The sequence below is a fragment of the Rattus norvegicus genome, chromosome 2, assembly GCF_036323735.1.
Source record: "Rattus norvegicus strain BN/NHsdMcwi chromosome 2, GRCr8, whole genome shotgun sequence".
Lineage (NCBI taxonomy): Eukaryota > Metazoa > Chordata > Mammalia > Rodentia > Muridae > Rattus > Rattus norvegicus.
The window spans coordinates 142,250,526-142,265,076 of record NC_086020.1 but is presented as its reverse complement, the minus strand read 5'-3'; the positions used below and the strand labels follow the sequence as shown (position 1 = coordinate 142,265,076).

The window sequence follows — 14,551 nt, the reverse complement described above, 5'->3', positions numbered from 1 at the left end:
AGGCTTCCTCTCTGATGATTTCTGCTTGTGTCAAGTTGGCATAAAACTAGCTAGGACACTCCCATTCAGTCAGATGCCTTTTCATTTGATTGACTGTTTCATTCGTTGTACAGTAGGTTTTTAGTTTCATTGGGTCTCATTTATTGAGTCATTTTTATACCAATAGTTCTACCAATCCATAAACAGAAGGGATCTTTCTTCTAGTGTCTTCCTCAATTTCTTTCTTCAGAGATTTAAAGTTATTATTGGAGAAAACCTTCAAGTCCTTACGTAGTCTTACTCTTAGGTGGTGGTGTTGGCTATTGTGAAATGGAATTGTTTCCCCTGATTTTTTTTCTCAGCATCTTTACTATTGGTATACAGAATGAACATTGATTTCTGTGTGTTAATTTTGTTTCCTCATACTTGTTGAAAATGTTATTTAGTTCTAAGAGTGGTCTGGATAAATCTATATGGTCTCATATATAGAATTATATCAACAGCAAGCAAGATTTCTCTTAATCCTTCTCCTATTTGTATCTCTTCTCTTGTTTTCTCCTGTTTTACTGCTCTAACCAAGACTTTGTTATTTTGAAGCTGAGTCGGGTCTTTGCATAAGCTGGTCACTTTCTGCAGAGCGAGATATAACTGAGATTGTTAAGAGGTCCTGGTAAAGGCAGGGGGTGGGTCTTGGGTTTCCAATGGGGAAAATAAAGGAAGAAGGCCCTAACTAGAAGTTAAGTTCATCATGGTGTACAATATTAAGAAACAAGAACAAAAAGCAAAACAGAGACCTACATGGCCTAGAGAGGAGAAATGATATATGTTTCTGGAGAAAGAAAGCAGGTGGCAGTCTCCAAAGAAGTGAGAAAGGTATTGCTGAGGGCAAGGTTGACAACATCCTAGGAAAAGTGGGAATGATATTAGGAGAGCTCCCTATCCAGCTTTGGGGTTGGAACAGGACTATGGTGATCTTAGTCATAAGAATTTTCAACTTTGTGGGGCTGGGGATTTAGCTCAGTGGTAGAGCGCTTACCTAGGAAGCGCAAGGCCCTGGGTTCGGTCCCCAGCTCCGAAAAAAAGAACCAAAAAAAAAAAAAAAGAAAAAAGAAAAAAAGAATTTTCAACTTTGTGATCCTAGGCAAACAATTTGATCATATTATCTAAAACAATTGTCTTCAAATATTTGTAAAGTTATTGATGAATTCAAATTCTATAAAATCAGTCAAACTTGCCTTTTTGTTTAAAAAAGTTGAACCCTTGCCACATAGTCATCCAAGCCATTTGAGCATACCTCCCATTGCAAGCTAGTTGCTAAGTACTGCATAGCTTTCTTGGGGCTGCTCGTCCTAACGTGATGTTTTCACATACATGGACACTATATTATTACACATCTTTAGATGTTTTAAAAGTTACTGCATCATATATATATATATATATATATATATATATATATATATATATATATCTTTGTCTTTTCAAGTTTCATAAGACCGTTTTCTTTTTGTTCTATTGTAAGTGTTCCTTTAACATATATTCTTTTTGTTACTGCTGAAATGCAAAGCCTCAAACTCCTTGTAGGTTTTTCACTTGTGTGGACAAGGGCAGAATGTCACAGGATAATAGCTTCTTTCAGGTTACATCAGACCCGGACTGCATCAGCACTTTCAAAGGCTGCACGGTTGTATCAGTAGCCTAAAGTGCAGTGATGATCTGTAATATGCAGTGTTGTGCCAGGCACTTTTGACAGGAGTTTTATGGAGTGCAAACGTCTGGAAATGTCATTGTAGTGGTGAAGAGAAATGAGTTGATAGAGACATGCCCTATCCCACACAGCTAGCAGTTGTCAGGTGTAGACCTCTAATCCAGGTTGGGATATTAGAGGATGTGCTCTCAGCTCTGTGTTTACCTAACCCAGTGGGATACTGGCTGGCTTCAAAATGCTGCAGTTGTTTGAGATTTTTGCGTGTTGTTTATCACAGAATTGTCATACTTAATTTTTATAATATTTCTTGTAGGTTCTGCACAGAATAAGATATTATGGATAAATGCTCCTAGATGCTACATAGAGTTTGTTACATGAAAGTTTGCCCATAATTAATAATGATGACAATGTGTTAGTCAAAAATCTGTGATGCTATTTCTCCTGCCATTTACAGCATTGCCAACCAACTCTGTGTGTGTGTGTGTGTGTGTGTGTGTGTGTGTGTGTGTGTGTGTGTGTGTTTTAGATGTTGATGTCAGTTATCTTCCTCAGTTGTTCTAGACTGGATTTTCTGAGACAAGGTTTGTCACTGGTCTTGAGCTCACTGATTTGCTTAAACTGGCTGTCTAGCAAACCCCAGGAATCCTCCTACCTCTGCCTCCCCAGTGCCCAGTGTTGGGCTTACTGCCTTGTTGAGTCAGGCATTGTACACAGCTGCAGTGGACCCCAGCTCACATCTTCCTGCTAGCACAGCAAATGCTTTATCAACTAAACCCAAGTTTCTTTATCATCAAAAAAATTTAAAGAAGCAGAAGAACATGAAATAATTTTACTAATTATTTTCAATTTAAGAATTGATAGGGGGCTGGAGAGATGGCTCAGTGGTTAGGAGCCCTGACTGCTCTTCCAGAGGTCCTGAGTTCAGTTCCCAGCAACTACATGGTGGCTCACAACCATCTGTAAAGAGATCTGATGCCCTCTTCTGGTGTATCTGAAGACAGCTACAGTGTACTTATATATAATAAATGAATAAATCTTAAAAAAAAAAAGAATTGATAGAATGCCAATAAAATAGCATGCTTTATATTATTCTTAATTCTAGAGAAAATTTTTGATGTAAACCAAATGTATTAGTATTTTCTCTCTTTTTCTTACCTTTATATTTTGAGAACTAGATATTTTAGATCTACTAGGTAGGAAGTTTCTTGTTAGAGAGTGATAATAGTTATTGATGAAGGAACTAAGAATCCAAGCTCTTCATTCCCTTGGTGTATCTTGCTATCTCACTTCATTTTTCAGCATCATATTTTTTACTTTGGCTGTTAATATTTATTTGTGTGTAGATAGATAGATAGATAGATAGATAGATAGATAGATAGATAGATAGATAGATAGATAATTTTATGACAAATTTTAGCTTGCACCCACTTCCTGGAGATCTGAGGACTTTGGGGAGTCAGTTCTTTCCTTTCACCTCCTGGAGAGAGGGTCTTGTTTATGTTGCATAGCACATGACCTTCTGGGTGATTCTTCTGTCTTGACCTGCCATCTTGTCTCACAAGAGCTCAAAGTAGAGATGTTTGCCACCACCATCTGGCTTCTTTACTTGGGTTCCAGGGCTCATGTCCTCCAGCATATGAGGCAGACACTTTAGCCTAATAAACCATTGGTAGTCCAATTTTATGGCCTTTCTACATGTATGACAGCCTTTGTTTCTCTGATATGTGGTTATTTTTCATTTGTCATCTTAAAAGATTTACAAATCCCAGATTCTACACTAGTGTTTACCAAATATTTTCACATCAGACACTTCCTAGTCTTTGTTGAAATTCTGCATGTCTTTGATCAGTGAAGTTGAGTTTGCAAGTTAACAGTGTGGAGTGTCAGAGAAGGAAAGCAAAGACTGAGGGAGCTGAGCTGAGCTCCATGTTGCCTTTGTGTATCTGGTGTTCCACCATGGGGACAGGCTGAACCTAAAGTTTTCGTATTGTTTTCTCCCTTTCTTGGCAGGAGTGTGGTGGTGCCTGTAAAGAAGCCACCTCCAGGTAGTCTAGCTGTCACCACTGTGGGAGCCACTGCTGCAGGAAGTGGGCTGCCAACAGGCAGTACCTCAAGTATATTTGCTGCCCCTGGAGCTACACCAAAAAGTATGATTAACACGACAGGTATCGTCCTTATAGACTTTTGTGAAGCTTCATCCTTTTTTCTCTGTTTGCTGTATCTTCATTTTCCCATTTGATTTTAACAACCAAAAAGCCCAGATCATTTATGGTTAGTTTAGTCTTTAATGTGCTGTACCCTGTATGACAAGTTCTAAGAATTTGTCGCTGGCTCTAGGAAACAGCCACAGTGGTTGTCTCAAGAGCAGTACTGGTTTTTGTTTTGAGCTGTCTCAAAACACCATATTCTACTTTCAGGGTAAATCAAATGATTGGAATACATTTGGGGAACAACGGTGATATAGATACTGGAGAGTGACAGTGAACATGTGCTAGAATACTGATTTTTCTGACTGAACCCTAAGACGTAGCCATTGCTAAGTCCTTCAAGGAAAAGCAAAATTCCCTAAGCACCTTGATGATTGCAAGAACCTCAAGTTTATTAAAAGAGCATATAAATGACTATTACCTCACACTGAATTAATTTGATAATTATAACCTAAGAATATAAATTAATTCATTGTCCAGCTATTTTCTGATTCTAGAAACCACAAATTTCAAATCACTATAAAAATTTAAAGCCTGACTAAAATCTATCTGTCTTGTCTGTCTCTGCCGCTCTGTCTCCTCGTCCTCTCTTTCTCCCACTGTCTCTGTCTCTATCTCCTCTGTCTCCTCTCTCTGTCTCTCTGTCTCTGTCTCTCTGTCTCTCTGTCTCTGTCTCTCTGTCTCTCTGTCTCTGTCTCTCTGTCTCTGTCTCTGTCTCTGTCTCTCTGTCTCTGTCTCTCTGTCTCTGTCTCTCTCTCTGTCTCTGTCTCTCTGTCTCTGTCTCTATCTCCTCTGTCTCCTCTCTCTGTCTCTCTGTCTCTGTCTCTCTGTCTCTGTCTCTCTCTGTCTCTCTGTCTCTGTCTCTGTCTCTCTGTCTCTGTCTCTCTGTCTCTGTCTCTCTGTCTCTCTGTCTCTGTCTCTGTCTCTCTGTCTCTGTCTCTCTGTCTCTGTCTCTGTCTCTCTGTCTCTGTCTCTCTGTCTCTGTCTCTCTGTCTCTGTCTCTCTGTCTCTGTCTCTCTGTCTCTGTCTCTGTCCCTCTCATTTACAGAAATGTTCCTGTTGATTATTAGCTAAATCAATCCTTACCCAGATCTTTGTGATTCCATTTTAGGTCTTTATACAACGCAAGATGACCCTGACTTTTCTTCCCTGACTATAGTAGTCTTCTGTTCTCCAAACTGTATAGCCTTGAACGTCTCCACTTATTGTCATTATTAGATTCTTCCCATTTCTATTGATTTTTATAGCTCGTTTTTGTGCTTTCTGTATCTATCTTGTTTATCATGCCACCTGAGTCTGACATATGAACCACACATTTATGGGGTGTAGTAAGTAGAACACTCTCTTAAGCATGTGTACTTGTCTCAGTCAATGGGCAGCATTATGGCATTGTAAACTTTGTACAGTTTTTTTCAGTTTTAAAAATAATAAAGTATAGTAGAATCTATACTTAGTGATATCTAGTAAAGTCCTCATTTTTTCTTATGACTGCAGTGAAATGAAAAGATTAAATTAATTTTTGTCTTTGTATAAGGCATTATACTTAAGCTTCTATTTTAAAAATTAGTATTTGATGTGTAATGGTATAAGCTTTTTGATAGTACAGACTATATACTACTTAAAAATAAAACTTTCTCTTTGATACTTGATCATATATAAATAGACGTGTGAGCTGTGGTTACTGTTTAGATGTTGGCACATGGCTCTGTATAGCTGTCACAATAGACATCTAATGAGTAGCTCGCTCACTTTGTTGGAGATAGAACAAGGTCTAATACTTAGGAACACTGGCGGTCCCTCAGCTCCACAGCTCTCCAATGTACTCACATGTTACAGAGAAATCATTTTCACATCATTGGGGAGAACTCATTGTTTTAAAATCAAGTATGGTTGAACTCATGATAAGCCTTCTGAAGCAATCATTTCATCAAAGTCAGAATTTAATGCTGCAAAATGATAAAATTATGCTCCCAGAGCTCTGTAAATTATGCCTTAGATCATGAGGTCTAAGAATATTACAGCAAAGCAATAAAGGGGGTAAATTTTTCACATTTAAATTTACATTGTTTTATCAGCCTCACTTAATGTAGAATTTTTTCATGTGTTGATTTCTTTTATTTATACCCATTTGCACTATGTATTTTTGATAGATTAATATAAGTAAGTCAACTGGATTTTAATGTAATATACATGGAATTTATTAGTATGCTAATGATCAAATAATTTTAATTGTCAAATTCTTGTTGGAAATTTTGATATGTTTTTTAAAAATCAAATAGAAATGAAATAATTATATCGCTAAATAAATTTATATTTAAAACTAAAATTATTATCTTGGGTACAGGTGCTGTGGATTCAGGGTCCTCCTCCTCTTCCTCCTCTTCTAGTTTTGTTAATGGTGCTACCAGCAAAAATCTTCCAGCTGTACAAACCGTAGCCCCAATGCCAGAAGACTCAGCTGAGAACATGAGGTATGAATAGTGATTTGTTTCCTTTATTGTCTCTCTTTAAAACATGGTGAAATATTCGGTGGTAGGGTCACATGAGATAAATATTCTTGGAAATATCAGTTAGCTACATGCTCTTAATATATTCATAACTCTGCCTAACAATGGCTCTTGGGGAAGTTACTAAAAGCCAATGTTCTATCTACAAATGCAAATTGGGGGTCTCAATTAATACTGCTTACAGAGCTTTTAATTCTTTGTTGTCCAGTACATACTAACACTCCAGCTATTGTTCAGATGTGTAAAGACGGCATGGTAGGAATCAATCATCTCTGATTAAAAACTGTTTAAACCAGGAACTTTGAAAATAAACCTGTGTAATTTTATGTGATCTGTACTATTGGACCTTGAATACTGAAGACAATATTTTGTTTATTGTTGTGAGTGGTGACTGGCAGAATGGACTGCCTGCCCCTCATTAGAAAGTTTATAGATTAGAATTTTCCAGTTTTTATCCATTCCAAATAATGCTGTTGTGTAAGTGATATCATGGGCATCTATTATTGTCTGGGTGCATGATGTGCTACTGTGCATATCTGTAAATGATTGCTGCCCAGCCTTTGCTTCCACTGTGAAAATACACTATGCCAAGTTATATGAGTTTACTGACTTGGTGGCTGAAAATAGAATTCCATTTCATTCTAACTTGGGCCATTTTTGCAACTTTTTGTACCAGTATTATTAGCAATATGGCCTGTCTTCACCAATAGACGATATGTATTTGGAGATTTTCACTTTATCAGTTTTTTCTTTCTTTTTCTTTTTTCTTTTTCTATTTTTGGGGGGGGTGTTGTTTTGTTTTATTTTGGGCTTCATTGCCTTTTGTGTTGTAAAAGTCCTTTTTCCAGATCTTTCTTTCTTCTCTTAAAAACTTTTTTTTAAGTTTTTAAAGTTAATATGTTATTATTGGCTCTGTCATTAAGCATGAACCTTTTGATTGAATGTTGTATATTTTTTAAATACTTGATATACTGATGCAGAACCATGGGTCCATGTCTATTGAGGTGCATAATTGACTAGAATGGCTTTTGTGACAAGTGTATAAGAAGAACAGGGGTAGGAAGACAGCCAGCCCTCATTTGAAAACCTCTTTACACCATAATCTTCCACATCTGTCATAATCCACATCCCTATACTCTTGACTTGAGGTTCACAATCAGTTCTGCTCTGTCCGTACACCTACTAAACTGACAAAATGAGCTTCAGGTCTAATAATGACTGTAAGGGCTTGAGGAATTTCTTTGCCCGTTTCTCATGAGAGAGGTAGAATTGTTCTCAGTGTATCATTCTTTTAGAACTTTTGAATCATGGGTCAGAAATCCCTGTTAAAAGCAAATTTTGTATTACACAGAAAAGAGTCTTCCTCAGAAACTGTTTCTGCAGCAGCTTGGGCCTGTGCTTCTCTTTCACTGTTTTTATTTCCAAACCGTGAACATCATACAATCCTCTTAAAATTTAGTGTTTCTTAACTAATAGTTCTTAGCAGTGAGACTCATTTGTATAATATATAATTCTTAATATGTTTCTGATTGTATTCATTTTTTTCTTAGATTTTTTAACTGTCCAGTAATTGCCCTCCTCCTGGTCCGCCCTTCCACAGTTCCTCATCTCACTCCTCCTCCCCCTGTCTCCAAGAGGATGTCCTCTCCCCTCCCTTCTGCCAGGCTTCCCACTCCCTGGGGCCTCAAGACTTTAGAGGGTTAAACACTTCTCCCACTGAGGCCAGACCTGGCAGTCCTCTGCTGTATTGTGTTGGGGACCTCATACCAGCTAGTGTATGCTGCCTGGTTGGTGGCTCATTATCTGAGAGGTCTCAGAGACTGCTGATCTTCCAATGGGGTTGCCCTCCTCCTCAGCTTCTTCCAGCCTTTCCTTAATTCAACCACTGGGGTCCCTTATTTCAGTCCATTGGTTGGATGTAAGTATCTACCTCTGTCTCAGTTAGCTGCTTGTTGGGCCTCAGAGGGTAGTCATGCTAGGCTCCTGTCTGTAAGCACAACACAGCATCAGTAATAGTGGCAGGCCTTGGAGCCCCCCCCCCTTGAGATGGATCCTAAGTTAATCACTGGACCTCCTTTCCCTCAGTCTTTTCTCCATTTTTGTCCCTACAATTCTTTCTCAAGTTAGCTTTCATTTCAACTTTATTGAGATTACTCGTTTATATTGCTGAAACTCAATAAAAGTGACTAGAATGTACATTTTAATGAGTTTTTCTAGTATATATTTTGGTAAAACCACATTGCAAGTTAAGAAGATAGAACATGTATTTGTTACTTCAGAAATTTTCAAATTCCTGTGCATAATTTACCCATCACTGCCAGCAGCATGTGCTTTCCAGCTTTTTTTTGAGATTTTACTTCAAGTGTAAAAGGATGGGATCATACAATGTGTACTGATTTTTGTTCTGCCTTCTTTTTTCACTTGGCTTATTGATTTGTTGATTATCTCTTTCTTTATTACTGTTCTATTCTTATCATCAAGTATTATTCCATTTTGTGACTCACGAGTGTTATCTGTTTGCTCCTTTAAAGACATTGGAGTTATTCCAATTGGTATATTATAAATAAAGATTTAGGAATGACTAAGTCTTAGGCTTCCCAACACATTTCTTTTCTGTTCAATAAACAACTAAGAATAAAATTGCTGGATGGATATTAAGTGTTTAAGGTCATGAGAAAATTCTAAGCCACTTTGCAAAGTGGCTGTCATTGCACTCTGGGGCAATGCATAGAGCGTCCTATGCGTGGCGTTTGTCAGTGCTTGCTGTTGTCACACGAGTATTTATAATAGTGGGATAACGCTGTTGTCACACGAGTATTTATAATAGTGGGATAACGCTGTTGTCACACGAGTATTTATAATAGTGGGATAACTATATCTCATTTGTTTCCAGTGCTCCTTAGTGGCTTTGTCTGTGTTTATGGGTCATGGAACTCCTGTCTTAAAAAGGTTTTCTTATACTGTGTAGGTGTTATCAGTCCACTCTGGTACTTGTCCTTGGTTAGCTACATTCTTACCGTGGTCTCACTCTCTAGACTGATAAGAGCAAGAACTTCCTCATATCCATGATTTCATTGTCTCACATAATCATCTCTCACGGTTTATGATTTCTATAATAGCTAAATTATCTTTATTAATCACTAAAATCTCGTGTTCTCCATTTTTTTCCTGTAATTTCCCAGTTGGTGGCTAGGTCCCGATCTGTTCCAGGCAGTTTTAGGTAAACAGCTGGGTAAATATTGAGGATTGCTCTTAAGTATATTAGTTCAATTTTTTTGTTTCTGTAAACAAACAAAATTGGTGATATATTTCATTATAGCCATAATTGATCCTTTAGGTTTGTGGACCATTAGTATTTACTACTGACTATTTCTGTTCATCATCAGTGCTGTTTGTCAGACGCTCCGATCTTACAGTTTTTATTGTAACATCTTGTACTTTTATGTGCCTTTAAAATATCTTCCATGTCTTTGATGTCTTCTGAGGTAGGATTTGTCTTTGATACTCCTTTCAGAATTTGTGAATTACAAGGCAAACAGACAGAGCCCAGCTAGGCTGAACCACTCGATGGAATTCCATTATATAGAGTTACAGCAAATGAAAGTAAATTATACAAGTAGAGGGCAAAGCAGCGACTCCTTTGCCAGTCATGGTAGGTGCCACTAAAATAGGAAGGACATTTGCTTTTGCATTTGTCACATGTACATAAGCAATTGAGTTTTGTCTATTGATTGTATAATAATTTATTTAAAATAATTTAATTTTTATTAATTATAATAAATTATTTAGAATTTTAAAATATTACCTAGTTGATCTATACTTTCTCTAGATTTCTTGTTGTTTTTCAGGATTACACCATTGGCAATTTTAGTGCTAGTAAAATGTGAAGGAGCCATAGCAAATGGCTAACGGTATAGGGTAATATCAAAGGACCAAATGATATTTATCTTTCCAGAAAAGTAATTCAGGTTTGTTTTTTGTTTGTTTTGTTTTGTTTTGTTTTGTTTTGTTTTTGACAACCAATGGAGATACACCTAATAGTGAGTGACCTTGATTCAGTAAAGATTGCAGCTCTTTTTATGGCCCAGTGCTACTGTACAGTTAATTACTCTCTTCAAACCTCTGAACATTAGTAAAGAACTTTTGCTCAATGTCTCGGTCACTCAGATAACTCTTCAGAACATGTCTTTGAGAGAGGAGTGATAGAACGCACATCCACTTTCTTAGGATTCTTTTGTCATTCAGAGTCAGGATCCAGTGTTTGCTTTTTACTTTAGATTTTACATTCATGGATTTTAAAAGGATGCGATCAAACAATGTGTACTAGTTTTTGTCAGCCTTTTTTTCCACTTGAATTATTGATATATTGATTCACCCAGCTCTTTCCTTATGACTGTTCTATTTTTGTTTAGTGCCAAATCATATTTCATTTTGTGCCATTACCAAGCATGACTTGGTTAGGTTTTGTCCAGTTCTTTTACTTTTTTTCTCAAAACTGTCGTCTCACAAAGGACAAGGATCTAAGTTAGTTTTTTCTAACTAGTTGGTCATCCCACATTTGAAAGAGAGTTGTCAAAAATCACTTAGTTTTGAAAAACCAAACAACAACCAAAACCTACTGATTTCAGTTGAATTATATCCATTCATTCGATCTTTTATCATGAAAGATATATGAATATAATTCTCCAGGTATAACAAATTAGCATAGTTTGAACTTACTAGCTCACCATTTGAAGCCAGTGCAGCTCCTCCCTTGGTTTTGTTTTTCTTTTTTAAAACTTTTATTATTTTTTAATTTTAATTTTATTTTTATTTTAAATTAATCATCCCATTTGTTTGTTTTTCAGATGATCTCCCATTTCCCAGTTGCCCTTCCACAAACCCCCATCCCACATCCACTCTTTCTTCCCTTCCCCTTTGCCTCTGTGAAGGTATTACCCAACCCAGCCACCCTCTCTGGCCCCACTGCTCTAGCATCCCCCTGTGGTGAGGCATCAAACCTCCACAGGACCAAGGGCCTCCCCTCCCACTGATGACAAAGTCATCCTCTGCAGCATAGGTATCGGGAGCCTTGGATCCCTCCCTGTACACATCTCGGTTGGTGGTCTAGTCTCTGGGAGCACTGGGTGGTCTGACCAGCTGACATTGTTCTTCCTATTGGGTTGCAACCCCTCTCAGCTCCTCTAGTCCTTCTGCCAGCTCCACAGCCATGGTCCCTGAGCTCAATCTGATGGACAATGCCAAGCATCCCTGTATGCATTGGTTGGTTGTTGGCTGAACCTCCCAGGGACCAGCCACAGCAGGTTCCTGTCAGCAAGCACCTCTTGGCAGTAGAAATAGTGTTGAGGTTTGGTGTCTGCAGAGAAGATGGATCCCCAGGTGTGGGGGGTCCTCAGATGGCCCTTACTTCAGTCTCTGGTCCATTTTTTGTCGCTGTCTTTCCTTTGGACAGGAACATTTCTAGGTTAAAAACTTTGAGATGGGTGGGTGGTCCCATCCCTGGACTGGGGACCTTCCCTTTCTACTGGAAGTAATCTCTACAGGTTCTTTCTCCCCCTTTTTTGGGCATTTCAGCTAAAATCATCCCCATTGGGTCTTGGGAACCTCTTGCTTCCCTGGCTTCTGGGACCCTCAAGTGGCTCCCCCCAGTTCCTCATCCCCCACTGCTACATATTTTTATTCAATTTCCTGATCCTATGTACTTCTCTCCCATCCTCTCCAGTACCTGATACCCCCACCCTTATTTCCTCCTGCTCCTCTCTGCATCCCAGAGAGGATCCACTCCCTTCCATGATGATCCTCCTCCCACGTTAATGCAGGACTGAAGCATCCACACCTTGGTCTACCTTCCTCCTAAGCTCCATATGGTCTAAGTAGCTGGTAACTTGTACATTGTGAGCTTTGGCACTAATATCCATTTATCAATGAGTACATACTACGTGTGTTCTTTTGTCATTGGCTTACCTCCCTCAGGATGATACCTTCTAGTTCCATCCATTTGCCTGTCAATTTCATGAAATCATTGTTTTTAATCATTGCATAGTACTCCATTGTGTATATGTACCACGTTTTCTGTATCCAGCTTCTAGCTATTATAAATAAGTCTCCTATGAACATAGTGGAGTGTGCTTTTTTTGTTATATGTTGGACCATCTTTGGGTGTATATGCCCAGTAGTGGTGTATCTTGGTCTTCAGATAGAAATATTTCCAATTTTCTCAGTAATGGCCAGATTGATTTCCAAAGTGGCTTTGCCAGCTTGCATTCCCACTAGCAATGGAGGAGTGTTCCTCTTTCTCCACATCCTCGCCAGCATCTGCTGTCACCTGAGTTTTTGATCTTAGCCATTCTCACTGGTGTGAGATGGAATCTCAGGGTCATTTTGATTTCCATTTCCCTGATGACGAAGGATGCTGAAAATTTCTCTAACTGCTTCTCAGCCATTCAAATTTCCTCAGTTGAGAATTCTGTTTAGCGCTGTACCCCATTTTTATAGTTATTTGGTTCTCTGGAGTCTTAACTTCTTGAGTTCTTTGTATATTTTGGATATCGACCCTCTATCAGATATAGGGTTGTGAAAGATCTTTTTCCAATCTGTAGGTCACCATTTTGTCGTATTGATAGTGTCCTATGCCTTACATAAACTTTGCAATTTTATAAGGTCCCATTTGTTGATTGTTTATCTCAGAGAATAAGCCATTGGTGTTCTATTCAGGAAAATCTCCCCTGTGCCCATGTAATTGAGGAGGCTCTTCCCCACATTCTTTTCTGTTAGACTGACCATATCTGGTTTTATGTGGAGGGCCTTGATACACTTGGACTTGAGCTTTGAATGATTTGCAGTCTTCTACATGCTGATCACCAGTTGAACCAGCACCATTTGTTCAAATCCCCCCACCCCCTCACTGGATAGTTTTAGCTTCTTCATCAGGTTCAAGTGACCACAGGTGTGTGGGGTCCTTTCTGGGTCATTGATCTACTTCCCTGTCTCTGTACCAATACCATGCAGTATTTTTTGCTGTTTTATTTTGTGTTTTTAATCACTATTGCTCTAAAGTACCTCTTGAGGTCAGGGATGCTGATTTCCTCAGAGGTTCTTTTATTGTTGAGAATAGTATTCTCTATCCTGCTTTTGTTTGTTTGTTTTTTGTTTGTTTTTTTTGTTATTCGAAATGAATTTGAGAATTGTTCTTTATAACTCTATAGAGAACTTAGTTGAAATTTGATGGATTGTATTGAATCTGCAGATTGTTTTCAGTAAGATGGGCATTTTTACTATATTAATCCTGCCAATCCATGAGCATGGGAGGTCTTTCCATGAAGTTCTTGTCATACACTTGCTTGGTTAGAATCACACCAAGATATTTTATAGTATTTATGACTATTGTGAATGGTGTTGTTTCCCTAATTTCAATCTCAGCCCATTCACCCTTTGAGTAGGGGAAAGCTACTGATTTGATAGAGTTAATTTTATACCCCAACACTTTGCTGAAATTGTGTATCAGCTGTATGAGCTGTTCTGTAGAATTTGGGGGGTCTTTTATGTATGTATACTCTCATGTCATCTGCAAATAGTGACATCTTGACTTCCTCCTTCCCAATTTGTATCTCTTTGATCTCCTTTTGTTGTCTACTTGCTCTGGCTAGAACTTCAAGTACTATATTGAATAGATGTGGGGGAAAGTGAGCAGCCTTGTCTTGTCTCTGATTTTAATGGGATGTTTTGAGTTTCTCTCCATTTCCTTTGATGCTGGTTATTGGTTTGCTGTATATTGCTTTTATTATGTTTAGGTATGGACCTTGACTTCCTAATCTAATACTTTGAGAATGGGTGTTGTATTTTGTCAAAGGCCTTTTCAGCATCTAATGAGATGATCATGTGGCTTTTTTTTCTTTCTAGATTGTTTATATAGTGGATTACATTGATGGATTTCGGTGTATTGAACCATCCCTGCATTCCTGGGATGAAGTCTACTTGATCATGGTGAATGATGGTTTTCATGTGTTCTTAGATTTGGTTTGAAAAAAATTATTTTTTTCATCTATATTTATGACGGAAATTAGTCTGAAGTTCTCTTTCTTTGGATTTTTCCTTCCATGTATGTAGGGTCCTTCCCAATCTTTTTTGGATAATTTTGGTTGAAAGTCTATTCT

The 14,551-nt window shown here is 38.1% G+C and overlaps 1 protein-coding gene across 10 annotated transcripts in view; it reads left to right on the top strand.

Moving 5' to 3' along the window:
• Positions 1–14,551, top strand: part of Nbea (neurobeachin) — a 559,026-nt gene that overhangs the window by 224,096 nt on the left and 320,379 nt on the right. For 8 of the 10 annotated variants that reach the window (XR_010063625.1, NM_001427608.1, XM_039103982.2 and 5 more), the window contains 2 exons: positions 3,695–3,849; positions 6,236–6,362. Coding sequence is in view for 9 of the 10 variants with exons in the window: in NM_001427608.1 (NP_001414537.1) it covers positions 3,695–3,849; positions 6,236–6,362 (282 nt within the window). In the remaining variant the exon portion in view is untranslated. The remainder of the gene's footprint in view (positions 1–3,694; positions 3,850–6,235; positions 6,363–14,551) is intronic. The other 2 variants (XM_063282102.1, XM_063282100.1) reach the window with 1 other exon arrangement.